This window comes from Equus przewalskii, chromosome X (assembly GCF_037783145.1).
Source record: "Equus przewalskii isolate Varuska chromosome X, EquPr2, whole genome shotgun sequence".
NCBI lineage: Eukaryota > Metazoa > Chordata > Mammalia > Perissodactyla > Equidae > Equus > Equus przewalskii.
The window spans coordinates 26133813-26161629 of record NC_091863.1 but is presented as its reverse complement, the minus strand read 5'-3'; the positions used below and the strand labels follow the sequence as shown (position 1 = coordinate 26161629).

The window sequence follows — 27817 nt, the reverse complement described above, 5'->3', positions numbered from 1 at the left end:
AGTAAATAGAAAAGGCCTCTTCCTCTGAGGGAGTGCAAGAGCAAGCCATAATGTGCTCCGAAAATCAGAAAGCTGTGTAATTCACACACTTCCAACTGTGACCAAGCTTTCAGAAGCATCTACACCGGTCATATGATGATATGTGTCCTACTGAACAGCAGTGTTTAATGGTTATCTGGCATACTTGTAAAGAAATCTGTAAAATGTCTCTAAATATCTTTACGCATTACACTTCACCTTCTGCTTAGGAAATAAAAGGAGTTTCAGATATTGTGACCACAAGGCCTTTCTCTTGGCAAAGATGTGAGTTGTGTCACGAATAAGGCATGGCTCAACTCTCGTTCACGTGGCTGTATCTTAGTACCTTTGAAAAAAGCAGCATTCCATCTGGCTCATCCCAGGCATTTATTACCTCCACAGGAGGTTTAGAAATTCAACTAAAAATGTAAACTGCACTAAATTTTACACCCCTAATTTTAAACAAAATGGAGAATGAAATCTAGTTCATTCTGGCAAGTATGTACTAAAAATGATTAATGAAAGTCTACTCTACTTGCCAAACTAATCTACACCATCAAATTCAGTAACAGTGTTAACCTGCCAAGTAGCTCCAATTCTAGTCCTTATGAAATGTTTCAAAGAAGGTCAAACTTTGCAATGCAATGAATATTCCAGCAGTTCTTTGATATTCATTATTTTCTGTTGCTCTAGTTAAATCCATACATGAAACCCTAATTGCTACTGCTCTGAAGAAATGAAAGCTATATTCTGAGCTCTTGTTGTCCCTTGTGTTATCATAAAATGGCATTTCAACAAATTCTATTGATCAGGGAAGACATGGGATGTGCTTGTAAGGAGCAAGATGATTAATTTTACCCCTCTGTTGATTTATTAAACCAGTCACCCTTATTTATCTCATCAGCCTGATTGGAAACCATGCACTTTCCCTTTTCTTTTTAAAATAATCCATCATTTTGCACTTGGAACGTGATTTGATATAAAAGTTGGCCATGCAAGCCTTGAAAGAAAAAGCATTTTTACAACATTGAAATTATCATTTTCATTGTATACTCACAGATATACGATTTTCACACTTCTACATATATAGCTTGAAACAATTTATATGATAACTAAGATGACTTTATATTTCTAATCATAAAATATTAATGGAGATGAAACTTTTTTACAGGAATTTCTAAAACCATGAATGTGGTTTCTTGGCTATATAAACTTAAAAATTTTGTTGGTCAACCCAGGACTGAACACAAATTTTAGAATTTTTACCCTTTTTAAAAGTCAAATACAAACTTGTTAAGTCTGTGCAAGTATCTAGTTAACTCAATTGTGTTCATGTATTAAACTATTTCACATAGACCACATCATATTTTAGTTGATTCATTAAGATTCAATTAAGTATGACAGGATTTGTAAACAAGTTGGAACATGCCAAGAGGAAATACTTTAAGTGGGTTATTCAGGTTTCTTAGCTTCATGTACATGGGCCCTGCCACATAAATACATAATTTAATCATCTATTTGTATGTTTAACATTTATATGTGAATTTAACTGAAATTGTACAAGAAGATGAGGGACTCAAATTATTTTTAAATAACTACAGCCAGAAGTGTACTATACGTATGTATTGATATATTAATAATATCTGCACCATGAACAGGATTTGAGGTCTCAAAGAAGAAAAAAGGCTCTAGAAATTTCTCACCAGTGGTATCAGTACAAGAGGCAGGCTGATGATCTCCTGAAATGCTTGGATGACATTGAAAAAAAATTAGCCAGCCTCCCTGAACCCAGAGATGAAAGGAAAATAAAGGTAATGTTGTTTTAGAATGTCAATACTAGATTTTATTTCTACAGCTTAATTTCTTTAATTTAACCTGTGTGGATCATATTTGAAACGTTGATGTTGTTCCTCTATTAGTGTTCGCTCTGATTTGGTACGTTTCCTTGTATTGTGTTTTGTTTTGGTAAATGTATTAAGTGTTTTTCAATTGACATAATGTTGAATGAATAAAATGTTTTATTTTTCGACAATGTGAAATGAATTAAGAAATGTCATGTGTTTTTTGGTAAAATTGTAATTGACTTTGTGTATCTTTGTTCCAGATGAACAATTGACTTATCGGTATATGGACGACTTCTTTCTCATGTTAGCACATTCATTTCATCAGAGCATCTTCACACATCAATGTCAAATCTCTATAGATTTATTTGCATATTGTCTGAAGATGTTTTTTTGTGTTATTATTTTACACTTTTTATTTTGCTTCATTCTCTGTTGAGTTCCTCAAAACTTTAAAAAAGAAATAAATAATTTATTCACTTACCCCCTAAATTATATTCTATATCAATGGTCCCTAATAAATAATGGGTAATCACTCCAATTTGGGTCAACCTCCAAAACACCAGAGGAATTGAGAAGAAAGAAAAATGTTAGATCAATTTAAGTATTTTCTTAATTAGAATATCTAAAACTGAGCATTCAAAGGACAATGGGAATAATACTTGAATTCTTGGGTGAAAATGACAGTGATGGCATCCATATTTGTAAATTATGAAAAATGACAATAAAATGACAAGAGCCTATGAAATTTCTGAGAGAAGTATGTGCTGCTTGCAGGTTGGTTGATGTGGTTAGCTAACTGCCCTGGGCCCTGTATTGGTTTTGCTCAATAGGAAATTGATCGTGAATTGCAGAAGAAGAAAGAGGAGCTGAATGCAGTGCGTAGGCAAGCTGAGGGCTTGTCTGAGGATGGGGCCGCAATGGCAGTGGAGCCAACTCAGATCCAGCTCAGCAAGCGCTGGCGGGAAATTGAGAGCAAATTTGCTCAGTTTCGAAGACTCAACTTTGCACAAATTGTGAGTTGTTACTGGCAAACCCAAGTATGTGTTTGCAACTACTACTCTGATAACAGAGGCCTACTAACAACAACAACAAAAGATTGGGTGCAATTTCAAACTACTAATATGCATTCTAAAAGTGAATAGTCTCCCCTAACTTTGGGCTTCTGTAACACTAGTGGTTAATTTTTCAGATTGAAAACATAATAAAGTAATAGTTCATAGGAAACAACCCCTTTATCCAAAATGAAAAATACATCTTAATTTTTTTTGCCGCATCCTTTTTTCATAACATTGGCAATGTGAATTTGTCAATTTATCATACATTTACTTTATTTCAGTGTCAAATCCAAAAATATGTATTGCTTTCCTGAGACCATCCCATGCTAATTTTACTTTCTTAATGTGTACATGGTAAATAATAAATCTTTTGTGAAGCATCTTCTTATATCAACTTGCATAAGGCCTTATCTCACTGACTTGAAGAATAATAGTGTACTCTAATACCTGGATTAGCTACTTAATGGGTTAAAAGTCTTATTAGAAGAAATGGCTTCCTAGTAAGATGGTTGATAATTGATAGCAGATTGAAAAATATCAAATATTGTGACTACTGAAATATTACAAGCCGAAAGGAAGAGGAACAATTGCTCTTCTTTCAAACAACTGAATGGAAATGTTGTGATTCTCTCTTTAAAAAGGCAATTCAGCTTGGTCTTCTTAGGTCTTTATTTGTAATAGGGTATAAACCATAGAGATTTTCTAACAAATACATTTTTTGTTCCTATTGTGTGGCATCTTAAAGTGAAGAGGAATCGTCACCACTCTGTAATTATGTAAAGATAGTGCTCCTCACAAAACCAGGATGTCAAAGTCTGGAAAATAAGGCTTTATAATTATGTTAGGTTGAGTCATATCAAACCAACAGATATTCAACCGTTTTTGATCTATGTAAATGATAATTTCATTCATTTCAACCTATAGATGAGACTTTTTGGGGAATTTCTTATGTGATATTGTGGATTCCATTTAGCATGGAGAATATTTTTAAATATGTCTTTGATAACATAACTTTATTTTATAAACATCTAATTTTGTTGGTGCTATTATTAACCAAGGGAAAATATACTGCATATTATTGTTACTTCTTCTTACTCGTTGGAAAAATCCGTGAATATACTGTTTTCTGTGAAATCTAATACCCTAAGATTTAGTAGCAGCTGGATATTCTGAGAAGTTGGAAGAAGTAACGTAAGATATATTGAAACTATATTACATTTGAAGTCCAGCTGATTGCACATTTCGGCCTATTATCTTTCATATTACACGTTATGAACATAATATGTCATAAATCACTCAAGCTTACACTAACAGAAAGGCTGCGTCTGTGAATGCAAAATGAAGTGAAAGACTAAGGCGATCATAAAGAAAATTCAAGTAAAATGTTTTTCCTTGATTTAATAGATCATTCAGGGAGAAGTCCTTTGCCTTGAGTTATCTGACTACTAACTAATTTATCCATTCCCATTTCCCCTATATCTTGACATCCCAGGATTAAAATTTTTTACAAGTTGGTCAAGATAAGTTATTAACACTTTGTAGTTAAGTAGACACAGGATCAAAAATCTCCGTAGACCACCCACTTAAAATGCCATATATCCTTACACATGATAGGCTCTCAACAAATATTTTGGAACATAATGATTATTGGTGAAATAAAGTAAGACTATGTGAACCAGTATAAAATTTCAAAAATGAATTATAGTAAAATACTAAGATATATTTTCCTCATAAACGATTTTTTCTTGATTTTACATCTGAAAGATCCAAAATTCAGAAGGTGCCCGAGGTGGAGATAATATTTTTGTTGACTCTAATTTTTCATGATGGTAGAAGCAATAACAATATGTATGAAGAATAATCAATTTAATATTAAAATTATATTTGGCTTTGGATTTTAATTAGACCTAAAAGATGATAGATAGATAGATCCAAGATGTATCTTTATATTCCGTCAATTACTAATATGTATTGAAAAACTGATATCACATGTGCACTGGTTAGAGTCATCTTTCCCAATTATTCTACAATGAGGCAGTTTGAGATAGCCATAAGCTAAAAGCTTAACCAAAAGTTATGTTTGGAATAATCCTACGATGGTCCTGATGCAGCCCTGGTGGTCATAGCTTCAAACTTCCTTGCCTCCCCCTATATTCTCTTTCTCTGTTTTTCCCATCTTTCTTTCTCTCAAATTTCCCTTTCTCTTCTCTGTAGATATAAACTCTAGACTTCATTTGGACTTTCAGTTAGTCTTTCACATCTTAGCACTAGCAATTCAAGATTGTAAGCAGTACTATACAGATCTTAACATTTGAAAGCTGAGTTTAAAATGAGAAATTAATTTTCCTTATTTCAGACATAAAGATTTACAAATAGACTAAGCTGTGTAAAGTTAGTGCACTTTGGGGACTATGTCCATGTCAGAGCTATATAAGGCAATAGTAAAGCTCAGAAAAGGCCTGGAACTTTGTCTGAGGGAGCCATGAGGCAGCCTTGGGCCAGACAGGAGTGCAGATCAAAGCAGAGTAGAGAGTATCTGCAAATGATGGTTCTCAGGACAAACCTGGAGACTATAAAGGAGGAAAAATGGACTGGGAGAAAGCAGGTAAAGTTTTCTCCAGGTATTAAGCATGGTGAAGCCCCTGCCCTCGTTAGGAATACAAAACATTTCTAATATAGTTCCTGTTGGCTTAGAGACCTGGCTGCTCAGTGAAGACCAAGCAATGACTACAAACTGACCATAAGGACTTTTTCTGCAGGATGTTTTATGACAACAGTGTGGTCTAGTAAAAAGGCCACTTCCTGGGATGAGCAGCCCTGAATATGAATCTCAGTGACTTTTTCTGCTATCTGTATGCTCATGGGTAATTTCTCTCAGCCTGATTTTCCTTATCTGTACAATGAGAATAAGGGCATTTGTGATAACGAAATGTGGTAGTATTTGTAAAACACCGGCTGCATTATAGGGGCTCAATGAATCAATTTTTTTCTTCCTCTTTCTGTATATAAGTTAACACTGGTAAAGAGACATATTATTTTTAAAAAATTATAATATCTTTATAAGTCATTAAGAGAATTAGGCTCAGTATGTACCATGGGTTTAAAATGTTATTATGAACAGATTGATATATTTTGTTCAATATAAATTGCAAATTAGATTCCGTAATCCTTGGACAGGTAGTTTTCTCTGAAGTTACAAAATGTTTGCAGGAAATTTCATACAAGGCTGGTGATTCTACCAATAAAGACATAATTCCTCATAAACTTATCAATAGAGTTCTGTCTAAATTCTTATCTTCTACAGGAAGGTAAAGAGATAAGAAGAAAATAAAGTCTTTGAAAATTTCTTAATAGAAAATTATGCATAATTTTTATTAAGCTTAATTGTAGCATTTGACAGTTAACCTCAGAGAGCTCAAGAAAACGCAGCCACAAAATTGCACAATGATGCTACCAGCACAACCCAGGGCTCATGTGGAACTCCTGAGCAAAATAAGCTCACAAACTAAAGTTACAATGGATATGAAAAGCATTCCTTTCATGAGCAATGTTAGCAGATGCCAAAAAAGAAAAGATGAATGTACACCTGAGGAAATTAAAGATGAGAGGACAATCAGAAAAGGACATTAAAATGCGGTTTTTGATGTTGAGAAAGGTTTTTTTAAAGGATGGAATGGAATTCTTACGATAAAAACAGACCATTTTGAATAGTAGACAGGAAGATTTGAAAACATAAGTCTAGAAATTAAAGTTATTAAAATAACTCAAACAACTTTTTAAATGGTGTATTCATTATAGAAGAAGAAAGAATATATTAATTGAAAGATTCTGGGGAAAATTTTCTTTGCTGAAAATACTGGAAGGTGTAAAGAATAGAATAAAAATCTCAAACATATGCCTAAAAAGAGTTCCAGATTGAGAGTGGAGAGCCTGAAGAAGAGACAATATTTTATATAAATGACTAACATTTAACAAAATTGAATAAATCTCAATTTACATGAGTTCCCAAATTGAATAAAGCTCAACCAGTCTAGAATAAATAAAAACAAGTTCACATCTAGCCACATCTGAGTGAATCTCAGAGCATCAATGATCAGGAAGGTATTATAAAAGCTGCTCATGACTAAAGACAGAATACCTACAAGATGGCAAAATTGACAGCAGGCTTTTCATCAATAATAGATGTTAGAAGACAATGGAATAATATCTTCAGTGTCCTAGACAAATTTTTGGATGTCCCAAAAACTGTGATTCAAGAATGAAGACAAAATATTTTCAGACGTACGAGTATTTTCAGACAAATAAAAACCAAGAGAATCTATTATCCATAGATTGTTGCTGAAAGAATTACTAAACAATATACTAGTGTAAAAATGAAAATGAAGCCAGAAAGGAGGAGTGAGCTATATAAAGCTATATAAAAATCTTTTCTATATATAAAGAAGGAAAAAATTTTAAAAATCTTGTAGTTAGCTACTAGAATTGTGGCAAGTGCTGCAAAGGAAAACATAGAGTGCTGTGAAAATGTAGAAGTGATTTTACTCCATGTAAAGGAGAACACAATAAATAAAAGGCTTGTTCTAGATGGTAGCAACACATATAAGGTTTGTGCCTAATGTACTAAATGTAAATTATTGCCAATTATTATGTTTCTAGGAAGCAAAAAACGTAGGAAACCTTTGGAATAGGCATACATACATGACCTGTCCTAGTAAGGGGAGCAAAAAAATACAAACATCAAAAATGCCCCTTTTCAAAATACAACTCCACTAGCCATGGATATCCTATGGCTTCAAATACCAAGTAAATAATGCTGATACTCAACATTTTATACCAAATGACTTCTGATTCTACTTCTTATTTTAGATGCCTAATAGGTTTCTCAAAAGTAACATAGCCAAGTGAAGAATAATTGATTTCCCCTCCTACATGAATTGGCTCCCACCAAGCTCTCTGGGTGTTAGTAAATTGCCCTTTCACTTAGGTCAAAAGCCTAGGCATCATCCATGGTTCCTCTTTACTCTTATCTGTGTAACTCATTTCAAATCCTATTAACTCTATCTGCAAGATACGTCTTTAATTGGACCACTCCTCAGTATCTGCATTGTGGAAACCCTAGTCTACAGATGGTCATCTCTTATCTAGGTGACTTTAAAAGCCTCTAATCCTTGCTTTCAATCTTTCCTTGCCTACACTATATTTTTCTGGTGAAGCCAGAGAGCTCCTAAAGTGTAAGTGAGATTTTGTCAAGCCCCTGCTGCTCATTACACTTTCAACAAAATCTTATGAGCTTCTACATGGTTTGGTCCCTGCCTATCACTCCTATTACTCCAACTTTAAATCCCTTTTTGCCATTCTTCTTTCAGACAGGCATAAAAGTTTCTCCTCTAGGAACCAGCCCAGTGGCATAGCGGTTAAGTTTGTGCACTGCGCTTCAGCTGCCTGGGTTCACAGTTCAGATCCTGGGTGTGGACTTACACTGCTCATCAAGCCACGCTGTGGCAGCGTCCCATATACAAAATAGAGGAAGATTGGCACAGATGTTAGCTCTGGGACAATCTACCTCAAGCAACAAGAGGAAAATTGGCAGTGGATGTTAGCTCAGCGCCAATCTTCCTCAGCAAAAAAAAGTTTCTCCTCTCTATTTAAACACACCAACATCACTTCTACCTCAGGACATTTGTGTATATTATTTCTTCATGGAATATTTTTTACTGACTGTTACATGGGTCCTATAACTTACTTAGCCATCCTTCCATTTAGGAACAATGAACATTTAGTAGAACTTTGATGTATAACCTGGACAGGTAATACTTCATAGGTACGTTTTTATATTTTAAAAATATTTTTATGATCGGTATGATTATACATGCCAATTGGGAGTTTAAGATGACTATTCAGAACAGCAGATTTTTATTACAGTTACTTCTGGACGTGTGTATACTGAGAAAAGACAACTTCTGAAAGTTTAACACTGAGGAGGTAGAGGGCAAATATGAGGATGATTACAATAATGTATTGCAAAGAGTAGCTTTTACTACATCAGAGTAAATTGTAATAAGATTTTTTAACAATATTAAAAGTACATGTTTCCAAAATATACACGTTTATAGAAAATTTGATAGAAAATTAATTTTGTTAGTAGATTCACTTTATATGTCACAAGCAATTGTCTTATATAAATTAGTCTTTAAGTGAATAGTTTTGTAAGATGAAAATACATTTATAGTGTGAATATTCCTCAAACTAACTTTTTAAAATTACTTGAATTTGAATAGACTTTTACATCTACAAAGAGCTCTTACATGTATCTAGTTTGATCTCACTAATAACCCTCTCAAGTATTATTTTCACTGTCATTATACAGTAGGGAAAATTAATTTAAATGAAATTAATGAGACTTGTCCAAGGACATGTATAAGAAATGGAAGACACCAAGCTTGAACTCAGTGCTACCCCAAATACTGTGGAAGTTAATAAAAAAAAAAGAAAAAATATCTAGTCTCCAAATAAGTTTGAGAAACACTGGATTAAGCAGAGTTTTCTTACTTTAGAACTTCGTGGGGCTTTTGATATGAAAATGTGATTCTGAATTTTTATGAGGGAAATAGATTCTGCAGACTTTCACATCTGGATAGCTGCAGTACAAAGGGGGAAATTTCATTTCAGTTTTGTGATAGGATTCCTGTCTGAGTGGTTGTGAAGAACTAGTGTTCTTCTGAGAAGAAATTGGGAAAAACATCACTGTAGCTGTAGGCTTTTGTTATTTTGGATTTTCTTAAAATGAAACAGAGATGTACAGGAAAAGTAATAACAGAGCTGACTGTTATTACCTTATGTAAAATAACATCTGAACTTAGATTTGATACTCTTACTCATTTTTTTGTATATTTTCTCCTATCACATAATGATAACCAAGTAATTTTGAGATTAAAATAAGGGGAAACATATTCTTTGCATAATTACCATGTAGAATTTTTTCCTTTGCCTTGAAATAACAACAAAGATTGTCAGCTGCCAATGCAAGATCCTTGGAGAATTTGGGAACATAAATAATTTTCTTATTTAGAGACAGAATGTTCTTTAGTAAACAGAGTTCTGAATATAAAACACTAATAATGGTTGCTAAGGGAAATGAACCAGGAGGTAGCTGCTTATAGAATTTTTGTCCTCTCAGCTTCAGTTTTGTAATTAACATATCACAGGAGTTAAGAAAGGAATCAGATAAGTCAAGATTCTATGTTTTCTTAGATTATTGTGATCATAATAGTTATTGCCATTTCTGTAGTAATTTTTTTCTAGTCTCTAGTTATGTAATAAAATCAGTTTAACGGTCGTTTAGTAAATTATGTCGAACTGGAATCAACTTCCAGGAAGATGACAGACTTAATGATGACCTCACCCCTCATTTCAAATGTATGGAAATTCTGAATAAAATATAATTTTTACAAAGTTTTAAACACAGAGCTGAATTTAAACTATGGGGTGGAACCTCCCTTCCCACTAGTTATCATATATAAGCATGTCATCTCATGTGATACTGAACCTGAATTGAGGACCTAATTGTTAGGAGAAAGTTGTAAAGACCTTTTTGTAGAAAATATGTGGCCTTAGACAACATCTGGTATAGGGATATAAATGAAAACCCTGTCTAAACATAGAAACTTTAAGATCTTCCCTCTGCATATAGAGGGGAAATAGATAAATCCTACCCAGAAGCTCAATTCATCTGCCAAGGATTCCGGCTGGAGAAAAAAAAAATGTGTGAAAATTAAAACTGAGTGTGGGGAATCTGAATTTATATACTAACTACAAGCCTCCGGACTGCTGAACTGAGAAATTAACATAAAATCAGTCCCAGATTTGTGAAATCCATGGAGTCTTCTCACAGAGTCATACAGTAAATCCCTTTCTTGGGAGAGTCTCACAGACACACAAACACTGAAGATTGACTCACAACGAAATATTACAATCCACATGAAGAAATAATATATTATGACCTGGAATCATCTAATTTTAACAATCAAGAGAATTAGTGCTTCATGACCTTAAAATAATAGAAAACTATTTTGTACTCTAAAGTAAATTATTTGAAAATAATAATAGAGGTAAAGGAATAAAATAAACGTTAATTTATAAAAACATCATGGAAAAATACATAGGTATTTATGATGATAACATATCAGATGAAACTTCTAGAAGCCAAAAGCTAGTCATTGAAATAAAAAACTAAATATATGTGTTAAACACTTAATTAAACCAGTATGAAGAGAAAATTAGAAAGCCATAATGGTAAAATTATCAGAATACACCACATAAAGATAAAAAAAATATGGAGAATATGAAAGACAGACTGAGAGAAAAGAATAAGGAGCTTCATGTCTAATATATAATTATAAAAGGAGAGGACAGAATACATGAGAGGCAATGATTAAGGGATAATAGCTAAACATTTCCTGTAACTTAAGGAGGATATGAGTCCACAAATTGAATAAATAGATCAATATCCCAACCAAGATGAATTAAAGTAAATCTATCAAAACAGAATATATAAATACCTTATAAAAGAGGACACATACATATGTCAACAGGTGTGGCTTCTTTAATTGACAGTTCTGATACTAAATGAATCAATAAAAATCTCCAAATTTCTATGGTATTACCATTGTAAAATCAAGACTAGGCCATTATTTATAAAGTGGAGTCCACTCATGTTAGAAAAACTGATATGATGTAATAACTTTTATACTTGGAGTAAGAAAGCCTAGAATTATGTCCTGTATCTCTCATTACGAATTAAGAGAGAGAATGAATCACCAAAAATGTTGAAGTTCCAAATTATTTTTATTATAGTCACTGGTTTGAAGGACAATTTGCACAGGTGTTGATGTCCAGAGTTCACACTGCTAGGTGTCCTGACAAACAAAAATGAAAAAATTTAAGTTCTGAATTGTTAGCATCCCATGTACCTAACAGAAGCAAATACACATACATTCTAGTTTCACACTCCTTAAGTCTAGATTCTAAGTAATTCCCACAAATAAAATTCTAAAAACATGAATTTACAATTAAAATGGTAATTCACATGTGGAAACAAGTAGCAGAATCCAACTCCCAAAGACAGAAGATAATGAATTCATCAGATATAGGATATAAAGTAAGTATGTTTAATATTTTTGAAGTAGTAAAAGTTTGGATTGAAAGTATGAATAAGGGACAAGAGGCAGTAACAAAATCATGATCATAAAGTTTTGAAAAGAATCAATAGTACTTCTAGAAATTGAAAAATGTAATAACTGAAATTAATAACTCAGCGGACAAGTTAAGCATCAGATTAGATATAACAGAAGAAAGAATTAGAAAATTGGAAGATAGACAAAATAAATTACCTAATATTCATACAGAGAGACCAAAATACAGAAAATATGAAAGAAAGGATAAAAAAGGGAATGAGAAGTTCAAATAGATAAGTAAAAAATGGAAAGAATGGATAAAAGGCAATACTTGAAATGATAATTGCTTAGAATTTTCCAAAATTAATGAAAGTCCCAATACTCAGTTTGGAAATCGAGCAAATCTCAAGCAGGAAAACTAAAAAAGAAATACACCCATATACCATCCTATTGAAACTGATAAATTCAAAAAACAGAGAATTTTAAATGCAGCCGAAGAGACAAATTACCTAGGAAGTAATCACATGTAAAATAGCTGATTTAATAGCAATGATAAAAGCCAGAAGGTAGTAGAATAATGTCTTCAAAAATTATGAAAGAAAAACTACCTGTGAACCTAGAAATGTATACTCATAGAAACTCTTTCTTTCAAGAATGACATAGAAATAAAGATTTTTTTGGATAAACAAAAGCTGAGAGTTTACTCGTAGGAGATTCTCACTGAAGAGTCCTCAGAGTTGTTTTTTTTTTAATTAGCCACTGTTAGTGTTTATTCAGTTTGCAATACATGCATCTATATGTTGATGTTAAAATAATTTTAGATCCTGAATTTTCACTAAGCATCGTATCGTATGTCTTTGCCTATGTTAGTAAGAAGAAGTTTTGTAAACATTTGTAAAGCCTCCATGATATTCCATGGCATGTATGCATCTCAAGTTTGGCTTATAAGCAGAAGGAGAATGACCCCAGATGGAAGACTTAAGATGCAAGGAAGAATGATGAGCAAATAAAATGCTAAACAAATTGAAGAGCCTACAGAAATATTACTGTATATAAAATTGTCTCATTCGTGTATTAAAAAACAGAGTAGAACTAAAATATTGGATATCGATGACTTTAAAGTAGAAGGGAGGATTGATTGGAGTTCCTCACCTGGTTCACCATCTACTGTTCTGGATGTTCCTTCTCAGCCTCCATTGGTGGCACCTCCTTATCTCCTCTAATGTTGAAATGCCTTAGTGCTCAGTCCTTGGACATTTTCCATGTTCTATCTATACTCCAAGACTTGCTGTTTTCATCCAGTCTCATGACTTTAATACCAGCTACAAGCTCGTGACCACTGCATTTTTATAACCAGACCACTCTTCTCTCCTGATCCACAGTGGCAACACTGCCCTTTCAAAGTTTTAGGTAAAAATCTACCCTTTGCTTTCCTTTACCTGTTCTCAACGCAGTAAACAGAGACGTCGTTTGAAAATACAAACCAGAGGTGTCTTTATCTGATCAAAATGCTCTGATAGATTCACATCTAATTTAAATTGAAATCCAAAATCCTTACATGGATTTCAAGGAATATATGACAAGGACCCTTATTACCTCTCTGGCCTTATCTCTTAATAGTTTACCTCTTGTTCACTCTGCTCCATCTACATTGACCTCTTCACTGTTCCTTGCACATGTCTGGCATGCCCTCTTTACTTATGTGTTCCCTATGCCTAAAACACTCTTTCCCCAGATATTTACATGGCTCCCTCCATCTGTGCCTTCAAGTTTTTACTTGAAAGTGTTCTCGGTGAGACACACACACACACACACACACACTCGCACTTCATTGACCTCTTCCCCATTTTTTCACCATAAAATGCACTACCAGGAAAGTTATAAGTATTGCCACTCTTTATCTTATTGATTATCTATCTCCCTACCCAGAATGAAAGCTCCAAAAATTCAGGAAGTTTTATCTTTTTTTCACTGCTATGTCCTCAGAACCAAAAACAGTGACTGGCACATAGTAGGTACACAATATATATTTGTTGAATGAATGAATTAGCTAATCAATGATGAATAAAATCATTTTAAGGTCCTCTTAATGCTTAGAAGGAGAGCATGCAAAATTCATTGTGGGTGTGAATAATTTTAGAGTAACCATCAACACTAAAAATAGAGTGCATAGTTTTTGAAGTAGAGAAAAGATGTATAAAATATTGAAATAAAACGAATAATCCAAACAAGAAACTGAGGCTTAGGAACGTTAATTGAAATGGCCAAGGATAGTAAACAAGTACATTAACACAGGACTGTGGGTTTTCTGACTCTCTCCAGTCCAAAGTCATTACTGTGTAAAAAAAATAAGATAATTGCAATTTGATATTCTTGTTAAACAAATTCACTATTTTATAAATAAGAGTTAGATAACATGTTGCCTCAGAAATATTACCTCAAATGACTGGCTCTAAATAGCACAATAAATTAAAAATATTAAATAAATGTATTAAATTAGATTCACTGCTTATATATTAACGTGCACAGTTATTGTACAATTATGGCTATTTTAGGTACATAATATTGTATATTCATCTTTTAAGTTAAAGTTATAGTGATGGACTACTGGCACAATTCAATGTGATTTCAAATATATAAATAAACATAAAAAATAATTTAACTCAAGCTAGCCCTGATGGCCTAGTGGTTAAAGTTCAGCGCTCATGGCTTCAGCGGCCCAGGTTCGCTTTCTGGTCGCAGAACCACACCATGTGCCTGTCAGTTGCCATGCTGTGATGGCAGCCCACATAGAAGAATTACAACAACTTACAACTAGAATATACAACCATGTACTGGGGCTTTGGAGAGGGAAAAAAAAAAGAGGAAGATTGGCAACAGATGTTACCTCAGGGCCAATCTTTCCCTGCAAGGATAATAATAATTTAACTCTCTTATAGTAATATACTGTATCAAATTTAACTATCAAGTGGGAATTTAGTGCATTCTTCAGGAGATATTATTGATGGAAAATATATCACTAATGATATATTTTTCCAAAATATTAGAAATAAACACAAAATTGATGCATTATTGACGTGCAGTTTTATTATTCTGTAGTTTTATCGTAAAATTAGAATAAATATAACTCATTTCTGCCATCAAAGTAACTTGTTTCACTAAAATTAACATTTTCTTCCCTGGAATGACAATACTTGAGAAATTATTATGTTTGATATAACTATTTTGAAACATTGTGAATAGGGACAATAAGCAAAGTTTTTCTTAGTCTAATGAAATTATTATGAATATCAGTTATTTTGTAGTGAGATAAAAGAGTTTTTCTGAGGCCAGTGAGGTATGCAAGACTAGATCCTTACAAAGACTATCTCTAATCATTTTAACAACGTAAACAGACTAAAATTTGTCAAGCAATTTGCCTGAGTTCCATAAAATTAAGGAGCAAGGATTCCAACATCAAGATACAGTTTTAATTATGAAATTAACAAAGAGATTTGTTGATGTCTCTTTTGTGGGGGGCATTGTTTTACTGTATTTGTTTCTTCCCTTTTTTGTTTGTTTTTAATGAGAATCTCCTAATAATGATGAGGGTGCATTCAAATTGGAATTTCATACGCTTACTGGAAGTCTATAAAGAAACTCATTTTATTTTGGATGCATTGAATTGGTATTTCTTTCATGCAATAAACATTTATCTAGTGCCTCCTATGTGCCAGACAAAACAAAACGTAAAATAACATTGGTGAATCCATAGCAATCTTACGAAAGACGTGGTATTTGATAAATATAACTCATACAATGAAGAGAAAAAAATTACAAGAATTTGTACGCAAGGATTTGACCTCCGTTTGCAACACAACAATAAAAAGTGTAATTTTCTCCAATCTAAATTTGCTTTCAAAATATGGAACACCAGCTGGAAGGGAGCTCAGATGGCTTCTGCAGTGGGGTTGGAAATATCCTTCTGAGCATGCCTAGAACAACTGGTTAAAATAATTAAACCACTCACACCATCTGTGAATCATTCTAATTCTTCAATGATTACTTAAGACTCCCATTGTATGGAACATATTCTTAGAACAGATGAATAAAATTAATTTGAGTGTATAGCTTTCCTAACTTTGATTTTCGTGAGATAAAAAAGGGTTACAATGTTTTCAAGTTTGCTAAGTTATCTGATATTTCTTCTGCCCTCCTTTATGAGCCAGTGGCTTTTGAAACTTTAAAATGTGTTTGAAATTTAGTTTTATTTTTAATAATACAAATGCATTTATTCACAGAGACTTCATTATACAATATAATTTTGTTTAAAAAAACCTTTAATTTTTACCCTTTCATTTACTTAATCTTCTGAGTATATTACTCAATAGGTAGTAGACAGCTATCTAGTAGAGAATTAAATGAAGGTCTAAGCTGATTGCATTCTCAGAGTTAACATGCTATAATCATGAGCAATTTTTAAAAATTTAAATGGCTATTTTAACATATGTAAAACAGAGGAAAGCTATATTTAGTAGTGACTAATCCATGGATAATAGGTGCATGGATAGAATGAAAACCGAGAGTCCCTGTCTGTACAAATTTAAGATGTTTAGATTAACTCATAACTTAGAGGCATTATTAGCTGTTAGCTAGATAGCAATGCATGGGCAATTATTGCCAGGAGAAATTAACTGGGAGAGTTTCCAGGAAATCTATGTAAATAGTTTTCTATAATAGTACTTTCTTAACTAGTAGAATGTCTGGGTGGAAAAATATAAATAAATGAATTGTTTAACAAATACAGCAATCTATAGCATTTGTGAGTCCCTTTGTGACCTGCCCAAAATTCAAGATTTGTAATGTGATTAGTATCTAGACAGTCACAAATATACATGAAACATATGAATAATATCATTCACACTCTATTTTAGTTTCTTGCCTCATGGATACACATATTTCTTTTTTTTTAAAGACTGGCACCTGAGCTAACAACTGTTGCCAATCTTCTTTCTTTCCTGCTTTTTCTCCCCAAATCCCCTCAGTATATAGTTGTATATTTTTTTAGTTGTGGGTCCTGCTAGTTGTGGCATGTGGGATGCTGCCTCAACATGGCCTGATGAGCAGTGCCATGTCTGCACCCAGGATCCGAACCGGTGAAACCCTGGGCTGCGAAGTAGAGTGCACAAACTTAAACACTCGGCCACAGGGCTGGGCCCCACTTGACTATTTATTATGTGGAAAATTATTTTGAGAGATCTAGACCCTTATATATATTGGCCTCATTGGTGGGAACCTCTTTTTTTTTAAGGTATGCTTTTTATTTTTGGTGAGGAAGATTGGCCCTGAGTTAACATCTGTTGCCAATCTTCCTCTTTTTTTTTTTCCTCCCAAAAACCGCAGTACATAGTTGTATATCCTAGTTGTAAGTCATTCTAGTTCTTCTGTGTGGGATGCCACCACAGCATGGCGTGATGAATGATATGTAGGTCTGTGCCCAGGATCGGAAATGGCAAACCCCAGGCCACTGAAGCAGAGCACACAAACTTAACCACTCAACCACAGGGCTGGCCCCAAAACAGTGTCTTTAACGTACTGCCACAAAGTCCTCCTCTTCTTTAAACTTTCCAAAATGACTTCCACTTCAGGGTCTTTGCAATTATGGTTCCCTTTTCTTGGGATTTTCTTACTGGATCTTTGCCTGCTGGTCTTCTGTCATCTTTCAGGATGTAGAGAAAATACATCCTTCAACATCCTGTTTGATGTAGTTCACAACATTCCCTTCACCCCTTCCATCATGCTCTGTAACAGCCAGGTTATTTCCCTTCTATCATTAACTACAATCTGACAATGTCACGTGTATTTGTTTACTTGTTTATAATCTTTCTACCATTAGAATGTAGGCTCCATGAGGGCAGAGACCTTGTCTATCTTGCTAACCAGTATTTTTCCACTGTATAGTTTCTACCACAGAGTAGTTGCTCAATAAAAATATTTTGAATAAATGAATGGATGAATAGCTTCTTTTTGTGGAATTCTCTATAGCTCAGAGTTATTTGTTCTGTATTCTTAAGTCAGTAGTGCCCCAATGCCAGTCTACCCATATCTGGAAGTTTTCACTGATCCATAGAAAAGGGAAAAAATAAAAGAAAGAGCTTTTCATAGAGCTAAATTTATATAGTAATTGTTTTCTGAAAGTATGGCTTTCCATAGTTGGTGAGGTTGGAAGGGAGTATTAAATGGCCTTTCGTTTATCTTTACTTTTTATTATTATTTCATTACAATGTTCTTTACTTGAAAAAACAAATACTGGAACTTGGTGAAGTTCACTGACATTTTTGGTAGTCTTTTATTGACTCATGCACAGAGTCTGGGAACCATCAATTTGGAGAAACTTATTCACGTGAAGGGACACCATTCCTGCTGTTTCTGTGTTGGTTGCTTGAAGTTTCAAGAATGAGGAAAGGAAAGCTCTAAAACCCATGATTCCCTCCCATTTTTATGGCCTTCCAGGCAATAAATGCTGACTCCGCACACATTATCCCTTAGAATAAAGTTCTGAAATTTCTTTTGTTGCATGTGAGAAACAAGAACAAATACCAGAGCAAATATGCAAAAACAAGGTGGAATTAGGGTATCACAACACCTGCCTAATATATTTTCAATATGTTTGTTTACATGTAGTGAATGTACCAAAACAGTATTTGCTCACATATAAATATTTTCTTTCTCTGGATTTAAATCCTTCCTTTGTTTGTTTCAAACATATAGAGACCTCATAATAGCATGATTTGGTAGTCCTATTTGGAATCCAAAAAGTAAAATAAATTAGTTTACTTTACCACAGAGTTGTTACCCTTCCTGGGCTTTGTCAAAAATTGAAAACTGAAAACATGAAGATTCCAAATTGGAAAACTGCGCTGCATTTACATTAACATGCAAGCTTTTCTTTATATTCTTCATTTCTAAATAAATAGCTATGACAAGTATTTAACTTTGCTCTTTGCAATTTACAAAATGCCTTTACATTCATCATTTTAATTCATTCTTATATTTTAAAAGATGATTTGTATACAAAAAGTAAGCAAATTAAGTCACTATTCTGAAAAGTTTTCAGGACAGAAAAATTAATAAAGTTTTTTTTCATTTGATAAAACACATTTCTATTGTAGCTGCATTTACAAAGAGCTTTGGAAATAGAAGATATGTGTTAAGACGTCAGTTAATTATCTTTTTAACATATATAAACGAATTTAGAAGTGATCATGTGAGTAGAGTTTCTTAGAGTTAAAACTTGAAAATTCGCTGGGCAGACAGTACAATTTTGTATTGGAATTCTTGTCATGGTAAAATGCAATGATAATTATATTCTGGAACATTGACAAAGAACAAACTATTTCAGGAAAAACTGTCTTGATTGTAAAGTGGAGCACATTAAGCCTGAGGTGTCGTTAAACTCACAAAACCCTAAGAAAGAATTGAGCCTAATCTTTGGCAAGAAAAGAATGGTTTTGTTTAATGATGATCATATTTTGCAAAGTTCTTTATAACTTGACAAAGTATATTAGAAAAATAACATTAAACACAATAGTTTCCATACACACAGCAGCACCTCGTTTATTCAGAGGTCAGATCGACATCATTACCTGGGACACAGCCAAGAATCAGGAAATGGGTAGAACAAGAGGCCTCTGGATTCCTTAAGTTGGTTTGATAAAGTTTGTGAAGTCCAAAGCTTACTTAAATTTCTTTATGAGAGAACTATTCAGATCCTTTTTGAAGGTTTTTTTTATTTCACTCTGATTATAGAGATAATTCTAATAAACCTAATTATCTTGTTTTCTGCCCCCAGTAGATTAGAAGCCAGAATGAAAAGGAAAGAATAAATGAGAGAAACATAAAATAATACCTGGAGCCTAAAAGTCAGGCAAAAGAGGACCTAGGTATAAGGATATGGAGACACGTGGCCTTGAGAAACTCTTTAGCACAGAGCAATATGAATGAGAGAAAGAGAGATACTATTTGTTTATTATTATTTGTTTGACTTGATTTGTACTTAACATGGATAATTTATTTTAACAGTTTATTGCCAAATAAAATTGTTAAAAAATCATTAATCTCTCATCTACTAAATGTAAAAGTGTTTAACACATAATGGCATATGGCCTATTAGCTTCTGAAATCTCAAAATACTACTGCCAGCTGATTTATACATCTATCTATCTAAATGTCTTCTGTCTATGGTATGTGTGTGCACATACACACGTAACTATATATGTTTTCATACATATAAACTTATGTGTATATAATTACATTACAAATATTTGCATACGTAAGTTTACTTTGTAAAATATACCCTTTGCCTTTTTGAAAACATTCCTACTTAGCTCATTGAGATGGTAATTTTTATAGTTTACTGTCCATCTTTCAGTCAAGTTCCAAAAGTTCTGTTTCGTAACTCCCTACTTTTTATTATGGGCATATAAAATAATTGTGAATATTTAAAAGGGAGCAGGTATGGTACTTATCAAACTCAAGTTATTTGGAATTAGGTCATATAATTTTATAAATAGTATTGTTGTATCTCAGGGTTGTTAGTGCCTCATCAAATTAAGGGTATTTAGATAAAGACAGCCTCATCCATCAGGCCAAAGAAATAAGAGAACTTTTCAGCTTACCAGAAGCAATTTAGAATTCTTGGGAAGCACTGAAGCAGTCATTTCAAAATTGCAAACAAATGACAACAACAACAAAAACCCTTGCCGTTTTATTGACTGTTCTAACCTTAGTTAAATACCTGCTTTGGCTTGAGTATTTTTCTCATTAGTTATCTTTTTAATTAGTTGTTTATAAATTAAACTCTTAAGATCAGTTGAAATAGGTCTAACATTGGATGCCCTTACATAAGAGTACCATTTTTCATTTACTGTTAAGCTTCCTTGCTCATCTTCAGAAAACTTCAACAACTAAAAATAATTCTCTTTTCTTTATGTGCAAAAGCAGCCACCAGTCATTGCTAGGACTCTTCAGTCAATTAGGTGTGCATTGAGGGTCATCAGTGTTGTTTTAGGTGATAATGTAAAATTCTTTCAAATACATTCATCCTCCTTTCTTATGTATTTTATCTTGGTCTATGTTTCCATAAGTTTCAGAGTCCATTAATAGTATATGCTTTCCTACAGCTTTGAGTGAAGTGAAAACAGCCTGTTATGGTAAAGCCAATTGGAAGGGGCCACAACTACTCATAAACAGGTTACATAAAGATTTTATTTACCACTGCAAACTCTATCTTTTTGCTTCTACCGTTTAATGCTAGTTCAAAGCCCTGTATGGTTATTTTAAATGTAATACATTAGTTTAACACTTCAATCAATACAAAAGTATATTAAGAAAACATTAGTACTCTTCATTTCTTCCTACTGCCAATTCCACTCCCTCTGAAATACGAAATGTTTACAGTTTAGTATTACCTGTTCATATTATATTCTATGCTTCTTCACTATAAATATTATATGTATAGATATACTTTCCCTCTCTTTGAAAATATTGCCTCATTCTGTATATGATTTTTAAATGTAACAATCTACCAGGGACATTTTTTGAGGCCATGAATACAGATCTGATGTATCCTTTTTAACAGCCTTTGGAGATGAAGCAAAATTTATTCCAACATTTCTCTACATTTCTGGATTATTAGATTGTGATAAGAAAAGGTGACCTTTAAAATCTCTATTTTGTATTCTTTTTTAGTTTCCTTTGTGGATATGTGATCTTTTATTAATGTCCCTGCAACAATATAAAAGAAGATTAAGCTTTTTCATTTTGTACAACATATGGATTAAATTTAGCTTGTTGGTTCAAAAGAAACCTCTATCCTTGTTTTGGGGGTTTTCTTGTTTGTCTTTTTGATCCAAAAAATTCTGGAGGAGGTGTATGCAAGCTACCAATTATAGCTGTGATTTTATCACTGTCTCCTTTTATTTCTAGTAATTTTTACTTTATCTAGAAGGCAGCCAAAGGTTTGAGGCATAATAATTAATGAAATAATATTTTTGTAAAAGATGTGACTTTTATCATTACAATGGTTCTCTTACTCCCATTTGGCTTTGAATTATACTTCATTTGATATTATTATTTTGACTTTAATTTTTTACAAATTGTTTTCCTGATGTAGCACCACCTACCATTATAATATATACTATTGTGACCTTGTTTCTTGATGTGTTTCTCGTAAACAGGTTATAGATGAATTGTGTATTTTAATCCAATCTTACAGTATTTCATCTTTTGATGGGGAAATTTAACCAACTTCATTATTATTATAATTCTTATAACTATATAATTATTTAAATTCCTTCTGTCATATTTTATGATTCTTTTATCATGTAGTTTATTTCCTCTTATCCTTCGTCCATAATTTTGTAATTCATTATCTGTATTTCACTCTCCTGCGTCCCTCCCTTCACTCCAGATAATTTCGAAGTTACACTCTGCATTTTCATTTTACTAGTACTTAGTTTCTTATTTCTATTTTAACCCTAAATTTCTGTAGTTTACACAAAAATTAAATAAGATCATTGCCCTCCCCACCAATATGATTTTTTCAGCAACATTCTTTTTAAGACAATAGACAATCCGTTAAAAAAACCAATAATTTGTCACTTCAGTTTCTAACTACTGTTGTCTTCCCTTACAGTATGACTTATCTAGTTCAAGAATTACAGTTAAACTATCATTGTTCTATTAAATTTAACCAAAAACCTCCTAGAGTTTATTGTTCGTCACTGTTTCTTCATACTCTTTTTTGCCCTTGTTTAGAAATCTTTAGTATACTTATTTTTTCATTTGGCTATAGTACTTGAGAAATTTCTTCATGAAAGTACATAAAGATGTATACTTTTCTAATCCTTATATTTTCAAAAGGATCTCTTTCTTTGCAGTCATAATGATGGATTTTGTGGATAATAATGCCAACCTTGAATCTCCTCTTTCTTTAGTGATCTTCCTTGGTCGTGGACCACTGTCTTCTAGCGTTCATTGTTGCCAGTGAGAAGTCTGATACTAGCCCAAGTTTCATTTCTTTATATTTAAACTGTTCTCTTTGGCTCAAACTCTGTAAGATGCCCCCCACCCCATCCTTCAGAGTTCAAAAATTTCGCTAGCATGTAATTGAATATGTTTCTAAATATATATCTTTAATTATGCTTTAATCCTTCTTGGTACCTGGGTAACACTTTCAACTTTAGCAAGTAAATAATTTCTTAGCTTAGGAAAGTTGTGTCTTACGGTTATTTGAATAATTACTTCTCTTCCATCTATTATCTTTTCTCATACTGAGACACATTCTTTCTTTCTTAGATGTCTTGAATCTATCCTCCAAGTCCCTCATCTTTTCACTTATGATTTCGATTTCTTTCTATTTTTCTCTATGTTGTGGGATACTTCCTCTGGTTGCTCATTTAGAACTCACATTTTATTTTTAGCAATAACCATTCTCTTTTCCAAATCATCTATTGAATTTTTAAAGACCAGATATCAGGCTTTCTGAACTCTTTTATCTTTTTAATGCTTCTCATTTCATTTTTATTAAAGCTCTCTTCCGTTTCTTCTAGTACATTACTTGTATAGACTCTCAGGTTGATTTTCCTTCTTCAATCCTTGTGTCCCCTGAAATGGCCTGTGTTCTTTTTCTCATGCTTAAATTAAAGGGTGTGAAATTTCTTAGCATAAATACAAGTCGGGTTTGGGAGTTCTACTATATAGTGTTGATTTAGAAGCAACAAAGATAATGGGGGCATTTTTTTCTGCTGAAGAAAGGGTTAACAAGCCAGAACCACTCAGAAGAAGTATGTGTGGGAAAACATCTTCATCTCATGGGCAAGAGGTGGGGGTTAAGGCTGCCCTCAGCCATTTAGTACAGCCACTGTCCAGCAATGCCTGCGTGAAGCAAACCAGCAGGTACTGACTCCTTCCTGGCAGGGTCAAAGAGATGTTCTTGAATTAATTGTCTTCCACAAATCACCACACATTCACACCTGGAAATCACCAGATCCATAGTTTCCATTCTAGACTATACCAGAGAATCACATATTTTCAGACTCCCGGTTCATGATTATTCTCTCTCTACCTGCACCTCTTCTTTCTATAAGTCGGGTCCCTAATGCATATATTCTTATACATTCCAGCAGTTAGTTGTGGTTGTTTTGAAGGTTGAGTCTACTCAGCTGTGAGGGAGACAGAAAACGTATATATGATGTGATATTCCCATCATCTGAACATTTCCATTTTGTTTGTTTGTAGGTATGCAGATACATATACATATATGCATACATTAATAAGCTTTCAACAAATCATGCATATGTATTTTATATACTTCACAATAGGTACTTTTATTGACTTCACCAGAGTTGATGAGTTTACTTAGAGATTGAGGCTATATATATATATGAAAACCAAATATATTAGCAGTTCATTAAAATCAATCAGATGTAGTATAATGACAAATTGATTGAATTTTAAGCTTTGGACATTTTAAATTGGATTTAGTAGCAACTCAATCACCTTTGTGAGGAAAACAATCAATCTAGATATGCTACAACAATTGTTTTCTGTTAGATACAGTGCTAGTGTTAAAATTTTTCACATTCAAATAAGCATCTTAGCTTTTGCATTATTGACTTTCTGTATTATTAAAAATTGACTTCCAAGCTATATTTTTAATCTCATCAACTAAAATTTTAATTGTATTTCCTTTTAAATAATTTAGATTTACATTTGGGCACATGTAGTTAAGGACTACCATATTGGACTGTGCCATTATAGGCATCTTCACTATCACATTTCTAATCAAGAAAAATGTCTCATTCAAAAATAGAACTATGGCACATGCATATTCAGGCATAGGTCTTTATTTGCTATATTAAATAAGATAGAGATAATTGATGGCCAGATTTTCTGAGATGCTTGTGAAGTATAGGATAGAAGTTAATAATATTGTGAGTCTGTTCTGCAAAATCCACTCAAACTGGAAGATCCACAGGGCAATAGAAATTACGTGATAGAGTAGGATGACATATAATTACAGAATTTAAAGTAATTCCGTACTTATTTTTTCTTGTGCTAATTTTATTTTCACTTTAAATATATGTGTGTATACATATGTGTGCTCATTTTCACATGTGGAACATATGAAAAATTTCTGTGCTAGGTATTTCTAAGCTGATATATCCATTTAGTTTACTATCAAAAAATATATGCTGAATATATAAATTAAAAGTTTTATGTGAAGCATTTGAGAGGAGTTAGCAAGCATTAAAAAGACTTTTTGGCTGCAAGTTTTCTCAGGCACTTCAATCTGCTAATAGGTGTTGTGGACTTCCATGAAAGGGCTAAAATTAATATCTCCTAAAATTATCTGTATAACAATACCCCAAATAATTGCTTCTTTTTTTTCGTATATAATGAGTTATATTGCTATCTGAGAGAGAACTAAAGAGCCAAGACATGTATGTGTAATAGTATTGAGCTAGTGTGCATTAAATTGGAGAAATGCAACATAGTTCAATCCGAAATGCCTTTCAAATCTATACCAATGAAGATTACATTATGAAATGAAGAAAATACTCCTCTTTGAATTCTGGGAAGTCCAAAATGGAAATTATATTGCAACTGTAGACCCCAGCGATTTTAGCTAAATATCTATTTTTTGTTATCCTTTTAAGCTGATAGTTTCTTTATTCGTTTATTCAACAGATAATTTTGATAACCTACTGTATGCTAGGTACTATGCATGAGTCTTTGCTGCATTTATTTTACATTGCAAGGCACCTAGAGCATATTACCTTATCTATTAAATTATCAGGGTATTTTATTGGTGATTTCTTACAAAGCAGGCCATATATATGTTGATGCTTATGTGCTGGTGCTTTTCTTGGTGGGAACCAAAAGCCCTTGTCTTTCACTTCTCTCACAGGTCACACTTAGTGACTAGAATTCTACCAAGTTACTAATTTATGTTAATTCATTGAAAATCCTTATTAAAATGCAAATGTTATCTTGTGAAGGATAACACTTTAAACCACTATAAGCCATTAACACATTATCGAGATTCAGTTTATCAGTTTAATTAGATGGTAATTTAGCTTGGCCCTGAGGAATTAGGTAAATTCGATGGTGTGGAAGGGAAGAATCAACATGAGGCAGTTCAATGAGCCGGTCCAGCCAGACCCTTTATATAGGACACTGCACATACCTGGCCTCCCAGAAGTAGGACGTCCTTAAAGACTGGCAAATCCAGTTTCACCCGCATTTCTCTTTCACTGACAGCCTGCCTTGCACCAAAAATTCATTCTTCTTTTGGAAAATAAGTAATATGGCTATACAGGATGATTTTCTGCAATATTTTACGCTGATTATTTTGTGTCTTTAGTGTGTTTTAGTCTTTTTAAATAAAGGGTTAAATTATAAGCTTAATACAATTTGTTGATCAATTACTTAGTAATCAGTGAGGGTTGTTTCTCCCCGTTTTTGTTACGTAGCTTCCCATGCGTAATTTTCTAGTTGATGCAATAAGAAGGAGAGGGGATACCTAAGAGTAAACACTCTCTCATTGCTATTTTCTCTAAGATCATAACCAATTCAGTTGGACTCATTAGGCTGATTAGTCAAGGTCTTTCTACCCAGTGACTCAATTAAAAGCGTGCAAATCCGAGTCCTGTCAGAATGCTAGTATTGCCGTGCCATTTATGCGTATCCAAAGCCGTGAATAGGAAAAACTAAAGGCATACCTATCTCATCTGTGTCATATTCTTGGTTTTTATATGCTCTATCATTTGAGTCTTTTTCCTCTCTGTAGATTAATGCAATATTTTTTGCCAAATTTGATTATTTGATTTGTCTTTTTAGGCTTCTAATTTCTATAAATGATCAAGGAGAAATTAATAAAAATAGATCAACTGTCTTTCTTACTGTAGTGATCCCTAGAAGGTAGTGTAATTGTCTTTCTCTGAAAAGTTTGGGGAGCTGGGAGAAGGGAGAGCTACCTGTCTAAAATGACTTGCATCTTTCCCATTTCCATGTCATTTTTGAGCCATCAGAACCCATTTAAAGCCTGTAATCCTATTTGGGATTTATACATTGTTGTGTTATTATTTTTAAATAATCTATAATATTTAAGATTGTCCTTTTGAGAAAAAATGAGATATAAGTTGACAGATTTTCATATGATGTCTCAGTTTAAATCATTAGTAAATGATCTTGTTTTATTTTGAAGATTTGGCACATCTTTGTCTTTATTAACACTAATGGAGTAAAAAAAAAAAATGACTCCATCACTGTATACTTTTTGTCTAGATACTGGTCTATTTTTGTTAGTTAGACTCTGTGTAGACATATTTCCTATATACCATATTTATATTAGATATATAGGTATTTTTAAGGAATATATCATAATAATATGTCATAAAGCACATTTTTCTTCCTGAGTTCCTTTGACCTCATAACTCATAAATGGGCCAGTAACCACAACCCATTTGAAACTTTTATATTGAGGAGAGAGAAGTCCTTTAAATCATGGAGGAAAACATTTTGTTTTAAAAACCTAGATATAATGCACCATTTGTTTCAAAACAAGATTGCCTTTATCTCATGCAGTTATGTGGCCCTTCAAGAGACAAATTTTAAGTAGTAAAAAGAATGTGATAACTAAAGTTTCAGAGGAGCCGAAGTTTATTAAAAACTTTATGAGTGA

The 27817-nt window shown here is 33.0% G+C and overlaps 1 protein-coding gene across 8 annotated transcripts in view; it reads left to right on the top strand.

The window, feature by feature from the left end:
* DMD (dystrophin) overlaps positions 1-27817 on the top strand; it is a 2264041-nt gene that overhangs the window by 1132327 nt on the left and 1103897 nt on the right. For all 8 annotated transcript variants that reach the window (XM_070604303.1, XM_070604310.1, XM_070604305.1 and 5 more), the window contains 2 exons: positions 1677-1829; positions 2693-2875. In XM_070604303.1, the coding sequence (XP_070460404.1) occupies positions 1677-1829; positions 2693-2875 (336 nt within the window). The remainder of the gene's footprint in view (positions 1-1676; positions 1830-2692; positions 2876-27817) is intronic.